Raw genomic sequence first — 13,150 nt, 5'->3', positions numbered from 1 at the left:
ACGCGTGTCTTCCCTGAAAAACTCACTTTTTTTTTTTTTTTTTTTTAAGTACTCTGTTTTTTACGCCCTACAATATGTCCATCCTGATGCAATGGGCTTGTGATCTTATATTTCAGTACTACACAATAAATAATGTACAAATATTTTATGCATATTTCACAAATTATTTGTTTGACCCGCTGTAGTATGGAAAACACAATTTAAAACACGACCAATTATTTTTATTAATTTTATCATTTATATTCATATTCATGTTGTAAATATATTTTGTTATACTACATGTTTGAGTTGTTTTTTTGTTTTTTGTTTTCTTCTGTGGGAGGTGGGGGAAAGGGATTGTTTTTTGTATAATCTCTTTTCCCTGCCTACAAGATCATCTTGATTTCTGTTTTTTTTTTTTTTCAGGCATCTAATTCTTCTTTTTGCTATCACCTCATCATTTCATTTCCAAAACACTTTCTGTCCACCTACTTTCCCCTCCTTTTATGTCCAAATCTTTTTCTTCTTCTTTCTTTATGTTTTTCCCCCAAAACTCCCTGCTGCAGATTGAGTCTTTCAAGCTCAACTTCCGCGTGAACGCCCGCTCTCGCACGGACCACGGCGCCGACATTGTCACCTGGCCCGTTGTGGGCGACGGCCCCGCACAACCCCATCCGCTCCGCAACAGTGTCTCATTCAACGACTCGTTGGTGACAGCCCGCTTGCCCCGCTCTTCCACCACCCCCGCCCTCCTCTCTGCCTCTCAAGAGCAAGAGGGTGATGCTGACTCACTCAACACACTCCGCACGTGACTTCCACCACTCATCTGTAGCTCTCATAACCTTGGTCCATGGGTACACTGTTTCCATCTAAGTAATCAGTCTGGTGATTAATAGGTGAAAATAAAAATTTGGCAGAATCTATTCACTGCCCCTTCCTTAGCTGCACAACTTGTATAACTTATATTCATACTCATTTTGTTCAACATATTCCCTAATAGGCTCCTGACTGATCTTATACAATAGTGCTGCAGTCTTACAGTTGATATGATTTCCCATGATGTAGTTATCTGGATATACATGACCTGTATACCACAATTTTCTTTAGAACCGTTGGACCCCAGTGTTGTGTTGTGCCTATTCGTCAGCATGCGGGGCTGTCATGTCAATCCTAAAAAGCACTGACTACCCTCCTTCAGTATCTTCAATTCTCATAACTCACTCACTCTCATCTTCCTTCATTGTCATTTAAGCAAACTCACATTTAACATACAGTACGTAGTTGGTCTCAACTGTAGGTTTTAACTAAACTGCTTTAAAATTGTGTTTTTGTGATGTTTTTGAGTGAATACCGTGGCTACGAGTTGTGTGTTTGTTCGACTTTTCATTTCGTGTATGCTCGGTTGTTTGTGTCATTTGTTTTCTTCTTGTAAAGCAATACAGCAGTCTTTGCCTATTGGACAGTAACTACATCTTAAAACAGATACATATACAGTAGGTACAGCTTAGAGTCTCAAACCGAACAACACACATGACTCAGAAAGTGTTGACGTCAGCAGATAATGAGGCCAGCACAGCTGTTAGAACAATGAATGTGAGAAAGGACATGGGTATGCATTCTTTTGGATGGTAAATGAAGTTTTAATAAAGTGCAATTGAAGTAAATCTATTGATTATGTACCACTAATTAACTTGGTGGAGTGCCTACACGTTTGTTCAAGAGGGTAAGGGAACTTGTCGTTAAAGTTTGTGCTGCTTGTCCTAATTTTAAGGAAAGGACCGGAATTGGTGGCTACTTTAAAGAAGATGCATCAGTGTGACACAAAGCATTGCTGGCTAGATCTAGTCAGTTTTTACTTGTAATGGGATTTAGTCTACTGCAGGTGGTTTTACAGTGCAAAAGCTAAGCTTGGCAGCACACTGTTTATTTAACGGTGACATGTATGTTCAGAAAGCGATTATGTTGGAGACAGCAGTTATTATATTTCTCTTGTAGCATTTAATCATTTATGTATGAATAGCCTTTATTATACGGTCATAATCATGTGTCCTGCTTCAGAAAACCTTACGTCACATACTGTAGGTCTTTGGTCTCTTACAGCTAAAGGAAGTATTCTGTTTAGAATACAGCTATTCTAAAATATTTGTAATGATGTTAAACGCAGTGCATTTTTGCCTTATTTTTAAGCAGTGAAGTGAGCTCAAACACACTACAATCCGAATAAAATTTAATATTACTTAAATACCCTTTATTAGCACTAATCGCCTTCATACTGTTGAAGGTTTTTTAAAGCACTATTATTAAATCTCAGCAAATCATTCAAATTCCCACTGAGCTTTTGCTCAGTTATATATTTAATAGATTAAAGTGCCACTGATGAGAAAATAATTTACTTAATTATGATCTAAGAATTGGGAGGGGCAGATATTATTTTGGTTAATGGGCAATAGTTATTATTATTTATGTAATCATGATTTTGAAAAAAGGAGAGGTTTGTAGATAGGTGTATTTGAATTATGATGTGCAGCTTTTAAATACTCCTGAGTATGGTTCTCATTGAGGTTTGACTTTATTTTGTAAGCTTCCTCTAGGTAAATAAAATGTTGTGGTCATTTTGAACTCACTTTTTTTTTCTTTTATGCAGTGTACCCTGTTTATCCCCCCCCCCCTTTTTTTTCATTTAACAGCTATCGTTTTTCATTAGTTACTAGAACACATCTAAATGTAAATATATATTTATACATTTAATATTGGCACTGAAAGAAAAAGTTGAAAATTGGAAGGAACCTTAATCATGTTTTAAAAGGATATCAAGTAAAGCTTTGGTATGTTAAGAAGTGCGCTTGTCATTAATTATTATTATTAATATTATTATTATTATTATTATTATTATTGAAATGTAACTGCCTTTTTCTGAGAAAAAGGCTGACATGAAAGAATGTTTTGTATTTGCGTTTCTCTCTTACGGTCATTGCTTTGGTATGCTGGTTGTGGCTGTGGGTAGTGGGTTACTCTTGCAAACAGGAGTCTGATGAGTTTCACATAGTACCTTTGACATCGTCTAGTCTTAAAACATGAAGAGAACACTGTCCTATACTGTATTCATATATAATGTACATCCCGTATCAAAAGCCAGAGAGTGTTTTTGATCAAATTAATCAAAATCTGCTCTAAAAAGGGCGCAAGAGCAGAGACTGAAATTCGCTATGTAGTATGAATTTGGATGTACCTCCTTGGCACTTGTGAAAACTTATCAGAGAGCCACAAACATGAAGCATACCTCCCAAATTTTTTTGAGGCTTCATTATACAACCACAATCTTGTATAAAACACATTTTGTTAGAGTTACCTATATAAAAGTGTAAGAAGCCCCATAAACATCCTTAAACTATAATAATATACTAACAAAAAACATACTAAGAGCATGCAGAACAATTGGGATGTGTATGGTAGCCTTTCATGTGCATACAATGTCTTTTGCAGGTTTCCTTTCCCCCCCTCCTCCTATTCATTTTAAAATTCAGTTTATTTTCTGGTTTGAAAGAAGTGTTAATTGTGGTCAATTGTTAACTAGTGATGTGATAATTAAAAAAAATTAAATAAAATGTGTTTAAAAATATTGCAAGCATTTGTGAAGTATCTTTATTTTCTTGATACCGAACATTGACTAATTCACGTTATTCTATTTGCAGGTGATTTGTGTCAGTCCCCCCAATTTTTTACAAATAAATTTCTCTTAAATGTGTAAAATCAACTTTCACTACAATTACAGCTGCAGTTCTTTTGGGATACGTCTCCACCAGCATTGCACATACAGAGAATAAAATGTTGTTCGCCCCTTCTTCTTCTCAAAATAGCTCAAGCTTAGTCAGATTGGATGTAAAGCCTCCTGAAACAGCAATTTTAAAGTCTTTCCACAGATTCTCAGATTGGATTTAGGTCCGGTCTTTGACTGGGCCATTCTAACCCATGCATATGCTTTGATCTTAAACATTCCATTGCAGGGGCGTAGATTCAGGGTGGACGGAGGGGATGTGTCCCCACCAATATCCTCCGACCATTGAAATGTCCCCACTAATAATTTATGAAAGGGATAAATCACGTTCTCTCCTTGAGTCCTCCCGCCCCAAAAACACATATAAACATTTTGATTGGCTGTGACTTTCCCTGCTATCATGAGAGAGGTTATGGCTGCGTTCAGATACAAGCAGCGCCAAATGCAGTGAATTTTTTTTTCCGTGCAAGAAGGTGTGTTGGGTGACATACATTTGAGGATGGCGGCAGCAAAATAAATAAATAAATAAAATAAGCTGGACATAAGGAGCTTTTTTTTTTTTTCAAAGGAAAGTTTAAGTCACTTCAAGTTCGCTAGTGAATCCATCAAAGTCACGACAACAGTTAACGTTAATGCCAGTTAATGCTAATAGCAGGGCAGGCTATAGTCTGTAAATACAGACTTAAAACTAACAGCAGATTAAACAGCTTAATGTACAGTAAAAGTATACCTATGATCCCTGTCAGTTCTCCTAATCTAATGACGACTATTTGTCAGAAATCAGTTTTGTGACAGAAATTGATATGCTACATACTAATATTGCCATGGCTAGAATTTTGTTGACAGTTCACCAATAGACAATCCACTTCACACAAATAGTTTTTAAAATGCATTCATTGACTTGGCAAACATTAATGATTTGATTCGAGATTTGCACACTAAGACTCAGAAAAAGTGAAATAAAATGATTGCTGTTTAAATGCCATGTGTTTATCCTGTTTTGTCAGGTGACAGAACCTAAACAACTGTGCTGTATATCAGACAGCGATAGAGAGAAGGGTCTTTTTGGCTCCTTCATATAGAAGCAATAGGCATTGAGCTGTTGTGTGGTACTGTACCTAACAGTAGTTCATGTTTAGATGCAGAGGTGTGGACTCGAGTCATGTGACTTGGACTCGACTTTACAAAATATAAAAAGACTTGCAACTCGACTTGGACTTTAACATAAATAACTCGGACTTTCACTTGGACTTGCGCCTATTGACTTGTAAAGACTTGCTACTTTCCATAAAAAGCCCAAAGATAAAAAGTATGTTACCACGGACCGCTCTATCTCTGTTTATATGTCTGTGCGCTTGTGTGTGACAAAGCGCATGCGCGCATTCGGCACGACATCCAATCAAAGTACCGTAGATTCTTTTGATTCGACAGCGTCCAACACGTGACAACCACGTGCACGCGCCAGTTCGCGAAATGATACCGAAGGTAGTTTAGTTTTGCTATAAACAATTGTCTATATGTGCGGACCACTGAGCTTCTACAGAACGCAGTAAAGGCCAAAAAGGAAATTGTTAGCGTTTTTTAATCCTCTGACGAACTCTAGCCATCAGGATGTGTTTCCCTTGTTATCTTGGACATATTTAGAATGATGAACCTCGGCTGAGTCACTTGTAGGCTGTAAACATGTCAGTACATGTGTTGTATTGTTTATATTTAATCACTGGTATACACTAACCATGATTTGTTTATGCTATTTTATCAAGGGATTTCTTTTAAATACAGTATATATTTAATACAAAGAAATGGACCACTACGAGTGCTGATTTCTTTCATATGCAGTTTGGGTTTATTCAAATAATGTGACCTAGTGAATTGACATCACGCGGATAAAATGCTAATTATCTCGCAGGATAATAATAATAATAATTAGTATTAATATTATAATATATAATATTTAACTATAATATAATATAATAATAATTATTAATTTATATATAATAATAGTTATTATTACTATTATTATTAATGTATTGAGACTGTATCTGACGGGTCTCTATTTTGGCATTATGGTTTTGCTGAAAAGGCATATTTGATATAAAATAGACAAAATAGTGACATGTTTACAGCCTACAAGTGACTCAGCCGAGGTTCATCATTCTAAATATGTCCAAGATAACAAGGGAAACACATCCTGTGCTCTGTAGAATCTCAGTGGAACCTTCGCGGGCGAGCCTTCTCCTAAATGCGCGTTCCCTGTGCCCTTTTCACGGGGGTGGGGCTAAAAAAACGCATCCTGATGGGGGAACAAACTTCGACACAGCATGAGGTAGCCTACGTGAGTGTATCACACAAGGTTGGGAGCAAAGTTCTTTAATGTTATGTGAAGAAAACAACGTTATTGTTTGTATGAAGTAGCCTACTTCATTGAGAATATGTGCTATCATTTTACATTGCTACTAGCATTTACTAACATTTGTATTTTTATGTATTTGAGCAATGTTCTTTCATAAAAAAAGGTTTGTTTAATAAATACAGATCTTACAACCATACATAATCTGTATACATTTTATTTTTCTGCTAAAAAGACTTGAAAAGACTCGAAAGTCTAACCGTAGGACTTTGGACTTGACTTGAGACTTGTTGCCTTTGACTTGGGACTTGACTCGGGACTTGCCTGTCTTGACTCGAGACTTGACTCGGGACTTGAGGGCAATGAATTGAGACTTACTTGTGACTTGGCAAACAATAACTTTGTCCCACCTCTGTTTAGATGTAATCATCTTTTATATATACTGATGTTTGAGATGTTTCATTTGCACTATGGCTCAATAAAGTCTTTTTGTCAGTTATTAAACATTCCTTTAACATTACACTATTTAACTTAATGAATTGCATTTCGAGTGAAAGAATACTAATTAATACTAGCAATTGAAGCATTGCTAGTATTAATGTAAAGTGTTTTTGCATTTTGCAGCATATATAAAAAAAAAACAAAAAAAACATGCATTCCATGGACTGGCTGGGGCTGGGGAGCGGGGGACGGGGGGAGTCATACAGTAGGTTCCCACCAATGTCCAGAGCAAATCTAAGCCCTTGTTCCATTGTAGTTTTGGCTGTATGTTTAAAGTCTTTGGCCTACTGGAAGGTGAATCTCCGCCCTAGTCTTTTGCAAACTCTTAACAGGTTTTGTTCTAAGATTGCCCTGTATTTGGCTCCATCCATTTACCCATCAACTCTGACAGGCTTTCCTCTCCCTGCTGAAGAAAGGCATACCACAACATGATGCTGCCACCTCCATGCACAGTGTATGCACAGTTTTCCACCACACAGCTCAGTGGTTAAGGCATTGGACTACGGTTTGGAAGATCCCAGGTTCAAACCCCACAACCACCGAGTTGCCACTGTTGGGCCCTTGAGCAAGGCCCTTAACCCCCTAAACTGCTCAGGTGTATAATGAGATAAAAATGTAAGTCGCTCTGGATAAGAGCGTCTGCCAAATGCCTAAATGTAAATGTAAATGTTTTACATGTAGGCCAAAAAGTTCCAAGTTTGGTCTTATTTTACCAGAGCACACTTTCATACACATTTGCATTATCCCCCACACGGCTTGTCGCAAACAGCAAACTGGACTTCTTATGGCTTTCTTTTAACAATTAATTTCTTCTTGCCACTCTTTCATAAAGGCCAGATTTGTGGAGTACTGTACATGACTAATAGTTGTCCTGTGACCAGGTTTTCCCACCTGAGCTGTGAATCTCTGCAGGTCCTCCGGAGTCACTATCGGCCTCTTGGCTATTTCACTGATTAATGCTCTACTTGCACAGCCTGTGAGTTAAGATGGGCGGCCATGTCTTGGTCGGTGGGCAGTTGTGCCACACTCTTTACATTTTCAGATGACTGATTGAACAGTGCTCAGTGAGAGCTAACTACCTGCTAACACTGCTTTAGACTTCCACAACTTTATCCCTGACCTGTTTGGTGTGTTTCTCGGGCTTCGTGATGCTTTTTGTTTACTAATGTTCTCTAAAAAACCTCTGGGACTTCACAGAACAGATGTATTTACTCTGAAACTAAATTATACACAGATGGACTCTATTACCAACTAGGTGACTTGGGTAAGGCAATTAATTGAAGGGGAGCTGAATACAAATGCACACCACAGATTTTTATTTTAAATAAAAAATATGAAAACCATTTATCATTATTGGTGCGCAAACTTGAATACAGGTGTTATGCTCTGAAAATGCCCCCCGGATTGCCTCCCCTACATAATTTCTTTTAAATAATATGTTAGAACATAAATTCATAGGTTTATGGTTTACAAATTACAAATTATAACAAACAAATTTAATAAAATAAGCAATATAAAAAATGATGTATAGGAGAAAAAATATATAAATTATATATAGTTTTTCATATACAACATGTATATTCTTATATTGCTTATTTTATAATAAAAATCGTTTCCTTTAATTTTTTACCACAAACAATATTTATTTAGTATAATTTGTGATAAATAATTTGTTATTTGTACATTGACAAACCCCTACAAAATAAATGTGCCATAAAATAATCATTTTGGGGGATTTGTATTAATCGTCTCGACGAGTGTCACGTGCCTAGGGTTAATTATAATAGTAATAATATATTTAATAATAATAATAAACCTCTGAATGTATGTCCTAATATAATAATTGATAGAGATTATGTAGGGGGGCATTCTGTGGCAGGGGGGCGTTTTAGCGCATAACACCGGCGCGCTAGAGATAGTACGGTAGTTCACGTTGACCAAAACACAAAAGAAAACGCGTTTTGGAAGAAGAAAAAATCGGCAATCACAGACATTCGCATTCGGATGGGATTAGATTTCTCAGAGGACCTCCGTATTTGCTGAAAAACAGTAGGTAAATTGCTCTGGAATTTTCGATTCCAATTCAAGGTCGTATGAGAGAAAGACAGACATGGTAGACTCGGACGGGATTAAAATCACAAAGTACGTCTGTGAAACAGAATTTTCTCTAACGACCCCCTGTAAAACTAGTCCCGTCCGAATCAGGCTAATGACACTAACGGTCGGTTGCAGCGTAGAGAGCGGCTGCCTGCCAAAACCCATTCAAAACCAGACCTGGATTCAGGTAACCGTTTAGCAAGAAAAAAACTGATAGTCATTTTTACATAACACATTGTTTGTCAAAAATTACATAACATTATCACATTGTTCCTGTTTAATAATTGCTTCCATGTTTCGAATCGCCTGTGTTGTTTCATTTATGCCTAAGGAAAGCTACAAAGCTAACTAGCTTCTAACAGATGGCTAAATCCCAAATCCCTACCTGGAGTGTGCGGCTGTACACCCTACATAGCGCACTATTCTTTCCAATTAACGCTATTTGAGATTCAACCCAGGAAGCGGGAATTTAACGGAGCTGATATTTTAAAGCGGAAATATAAAGAAAAAAAACCTATAAAATCTACAAGACTGTCCACCACCACCTCCATGGTTTATTCTCATCTTTTGGCTACATAGTACCGTAAGTATTTAAGATGACTTTGACCGTCCAAAAAAAAAAAAAAAAAAAAAAACTGTCAGTTTTAAGGTCGTGCAGTACTGTATTATAAAGCACAATCTGCATGAGCACATGTCGACCCAGCGAAGCCATCAAAAACTATTGTAATAAGTTATTTGTCCATTTATCTAACACATGTATTAGTGTACATTCCCAAAGATTATCGTGACATGTGATTTTGAGTTGCTTGCAATAATCATACACACGTAATACTAGAAAATAGTAATTCGCTCACAGAAATACTACATAAATGTGAAACTAAATACATGGACAGGTGGTGAATTAAAAGCAAACAAGACGGCTTAACTTCCATGCACTTTGTCATAAATTGTGCAAGACTTACTGAAACACACTGAAGAGTTGAACAGTCCTTCCTCAAAAGACAATTTCTCTGGTGGTAGCATAATAGCCCAAAGGCTACTATTATAGGTCTTCAGTTGGGTTGAGATCTGGTGATGATGAAGGCATTATTATATGACACTTCAATCCTCAAGACATTCAGTGAGCACATGACCTTGTGGCTAAGAGCATTTTTTTAGGATCACCACTCCCATGAGCACGAAAATCATTCATTATTGGCTAATAGTGCAGTAAGTATAATAATAATAATAATAACTTTTAACGTGCATATTGATTTTTGTCCAGCAGGGGGTGTTATATTACTGGGTCAGTGCTTGTCCACAAACGTACTTCACCAGCAGTGAAATGCTCCTAAGTAGACATTTAGATCTTTATCTAAATTTAATATTATTTACATTTAATATTTGGCCTTTGCAGTTTCATTACTGCATTCCATCAACTTTTCTGGTTTGGAAATGCAGTAGGACAGGTAATTGTGTTAGATGGACTATTTAGGAATGTAGAATGTCTCATTGCTGCCAAGTTACAAGTCTGATTTAGTATGCAAGATGGGGGAAAAAAAACAAGATTGTCTATGAGATTCAAAGTCTCAAGAAAGAAAAAAATTATTGTTACTTATGTGTATTCACCAGGTAACTGTACAGAACATTCAACGTGTAGCCGACCTCCATACGGTAATTGCACTGGGGTACATGGGTACTCATGTGGGGTATAATGGAGATGCTTACAGGAAAGTGATTAAGAGAACCTAAAGCTGTCTTACGCAAGCTATCAAGTGGATGGGGATTTAGATGGATATGACTAGGATACCCTAAATGTAATTTAGTTCTATTTCACTTGTATAGCACTAGACAATGTCTCAAAGCAGCATTACAGGAATAAAAATTGAGACTATAAATAAAAGAAAAAAAATCACAAATGAGTGTCTATGGGGACAGGAAAAAACTGTCTAAGACGCCATTAGAAAAAAAAAACTGTAAATTACCTAGACTCAAAAAGAAACACGTCCTTATAACAGATAGCAAAACTATAAATATATTCTTTGTGTGTTTAGTTTATATGAAGTCTACTTTGTTGAGGGTTTAAAAACTGTCTTTATAGTTATTAAGTGTAACTGCCCTCTGTTATCACATGAATCTTTAAACAGACCATATGGGGCCATCCTCAGCAGCAGTTAGTTGTCTCCATGCAATGAGCACTCCGACCAGAAGACGTGGATCAGACCGGTCCAGAGGGCAGGAAAGGGTCAGGATCACTGGTAATTCCAAAGTGCCATGTGTCATTAGAGAGAGCGAAAGAGAGTCATAAAATACTAGCAGTTTACTCGGGTACTATGGCATGAAACCATTTAGTGCTGTAAAGGTCAATAGTAGTAATGTATTTTAAAATCAATGTGAGACAGTGCAGTGTGGGTAGGAGTAATGGGCTGACATCTTCTAGTTCTAGTAAGCACACTGCCTGCCACAATCTGGACTAACTGGAGCTTGTTCATACACCTACAGTAGTAGAACATTCAGACATTAACGCATTATAATAGTCCAAACGGGGGTATAAAGAGGTTAAAAAAATGAACAGGTAGGGTGCGTTCAAAAAGTCCCTCTGCAGTGGCCACTATAGAGTAGGGTATGTAGAATATTTGTTTAATGAAACTCATTATTATTCTCACTCATGTATGTATTTATTAAATCTGGCACAGTGTTGCAATGTGGTATTCTTGTCTCCAGAAAAGCTGCTTGAAATTTTTCACAAACTAATTCCATGTATTTATTGCTAACTTTAAAAAAATATGTTCTACTAGCGAAATGCATTCTTCGATAGTTAATTAACATTTTCACATTAAAATACACAGCTGATGTGAAGACATTGGACATGCACAACTGACTGGTGGCACCAAACGAGTGCGTCAATGCACTACTACTCCACATGGCCGCTGTAGAAAGACTTTCTGAACTCACCCTATTATTTGGCAATATTTCTGAGATGAACAAAAGATTGTTTAGTAATTATATCAGCTAAATGAGCTTTAAATGAAAGACTGCAGTCAATAATCACACTAAGTTCTTAAATTGTTGTTTATGGCAGAAAGACAATGTAGAGTTACTATGTGAGCATAGTTAAATATATAACTATGTGTCATCAAAATACCCGTTAAAACTAATAACATGATTGCATATTCACCCAGAGGAACCCTAAAACAAACCCTTTAGCACATGTAGAAAATTCACCATTTACATCTGCAAACTGGTAAGAATCAGTCACATAAGATCTGAGCCAAAAAAAGACATTTTCTAATTTATTAAAGAGAAAAGGTCATGCAACACAGGCAAGGAGACACAACCCTGGTAATTTACCACTTTAACCAGCACGATCTCTGTTAGAATTATTTTATATATAAAGGAGTTATTTCTACCCTCTTCCTCATAGATCTGATATTAACGTGGTAAATCTTTTCTGCTGCTATCTTCCTGTCTCCACTTGCATCTGCTCTTTAAATTGTAAACGTTCTACGCTCACCTTCCCATTCTTTCTTTATGCCACCCCCTTCCCCCCCCCCTGTCTCCTACCCCCCCCTGTCTCCTACCCCCCCTCCCCCTAACTCGAACCAACATCTTGTGATCTGTCTCTGGACGGACACCTCTCTATCTTCCTCTCCTTTGATTCTTCAGGATCTCACCAGGACATTTACAACGGTTCATGTTCTTTGTAGTAACATAAATCTATGGCACAGGGGTTTGGTCAAACATATATAAACCCCATCTTTTGCTGTTAATAAACAGAGACCTTTCTGACAGACAGCGTCATTGTGTGTGTGTGTGTGTGTGTGTGTTTGACTGAGTCTCTTCTGGCACTGAAAAGCTTACCGAAGCACAGCGGACAGACCAAGCAACTCGCCTCTTCTACTACGCAACTATAGATAAAACTTTACAGTCTCTGTACTAAATCCTAAAGCCTAAATCCTGACTGATAGAGGTCATTGATTGCTCATCATTAGTAAATACATTGCTTGGCTTTAAATTAAATTAAGTTCTTCCTACTATTTGATATTGATGTGCATATTCCTAAGGGGGTATTTTTCCTTGTTAATTAAAAAAAACGGTTTTAAATAAGAATCTAGGATCTTCTATAAGAGTGAAAAAATATGTTGATCTTGCAGCATAAGGGCTTTTCTATAGGTCAAGATGCTCTCCTTCCATGCTGTTTGAAATAGTATTAATTTAGTTTGGTACAATTAACATTCTAGTTAATTTCCTTGTTGATCATACCAAGTTACTGTTATTTTTCTCTCAAGCGATTTTTCCTTTAAGTGAAAGTTAAGTTTTTCTACATCATAAGATAGTCAGGGAACAGTCATAGTCTCAATATGGTGGAACCTCATTAATCTAAATGGATCATGTTTGGGTCCATAGACTGGAAGCTAGCTATAAACTGTGTGTGAAAGACTAGAAAACTTTAGTGGACACGAGTAGTA

At 36.9% G+C, this 13,150-nt stretch overlaps 1 protein-coding gene across 3 annotated transcripts in view; it reads left to right on the top strand.

Annotated features, from left to right (window-relative positions):
* Nucleotides 1–3,604, top strand: part of LOC128520847 (microtubule-associated protein 4) — a 76,193-nt gene extending 72,589 nt beyond the window's left edge. For 2 of the 3 annotated variants that reach the window (XM_053495267.1, XM_053495265.1), the window contains one exon: nt 406–3,604. In XM_053495267.1, coding sequence (XP_053351242.1) covers nt 406–413 — 8 coding nt within the window. In that variant the 3' untranslated portion in view covers nt 414–3,604. The remainder of the gene's footprint in view (nt 1–405) is intronic. The other variant, XM_053495266.1, reaches the window with a different exon arrangement.
* The last annotated feature ends 9,546 nt before the right edge of the window (nt 3,605–13,150 follow it).

This window comes from Clarias gariepinus, chromosome 4 (assembly GCF_024256425.1).
Source record: "Clarias gariepinus isolate MV-2021 ecotype Netherlands chromosome 4, CGAR_prim_01v2, whole genome shotgun sequence".
Lineage (NCBI taxonomy): Eukaryota > Metazoa > Chordata > Actinopteri > Siluriformes > Clariidae > Clarias > Clarias gariepinus.
This window is presented reverse-complemented; position numbering and strand designations above follow the sequence as displayed.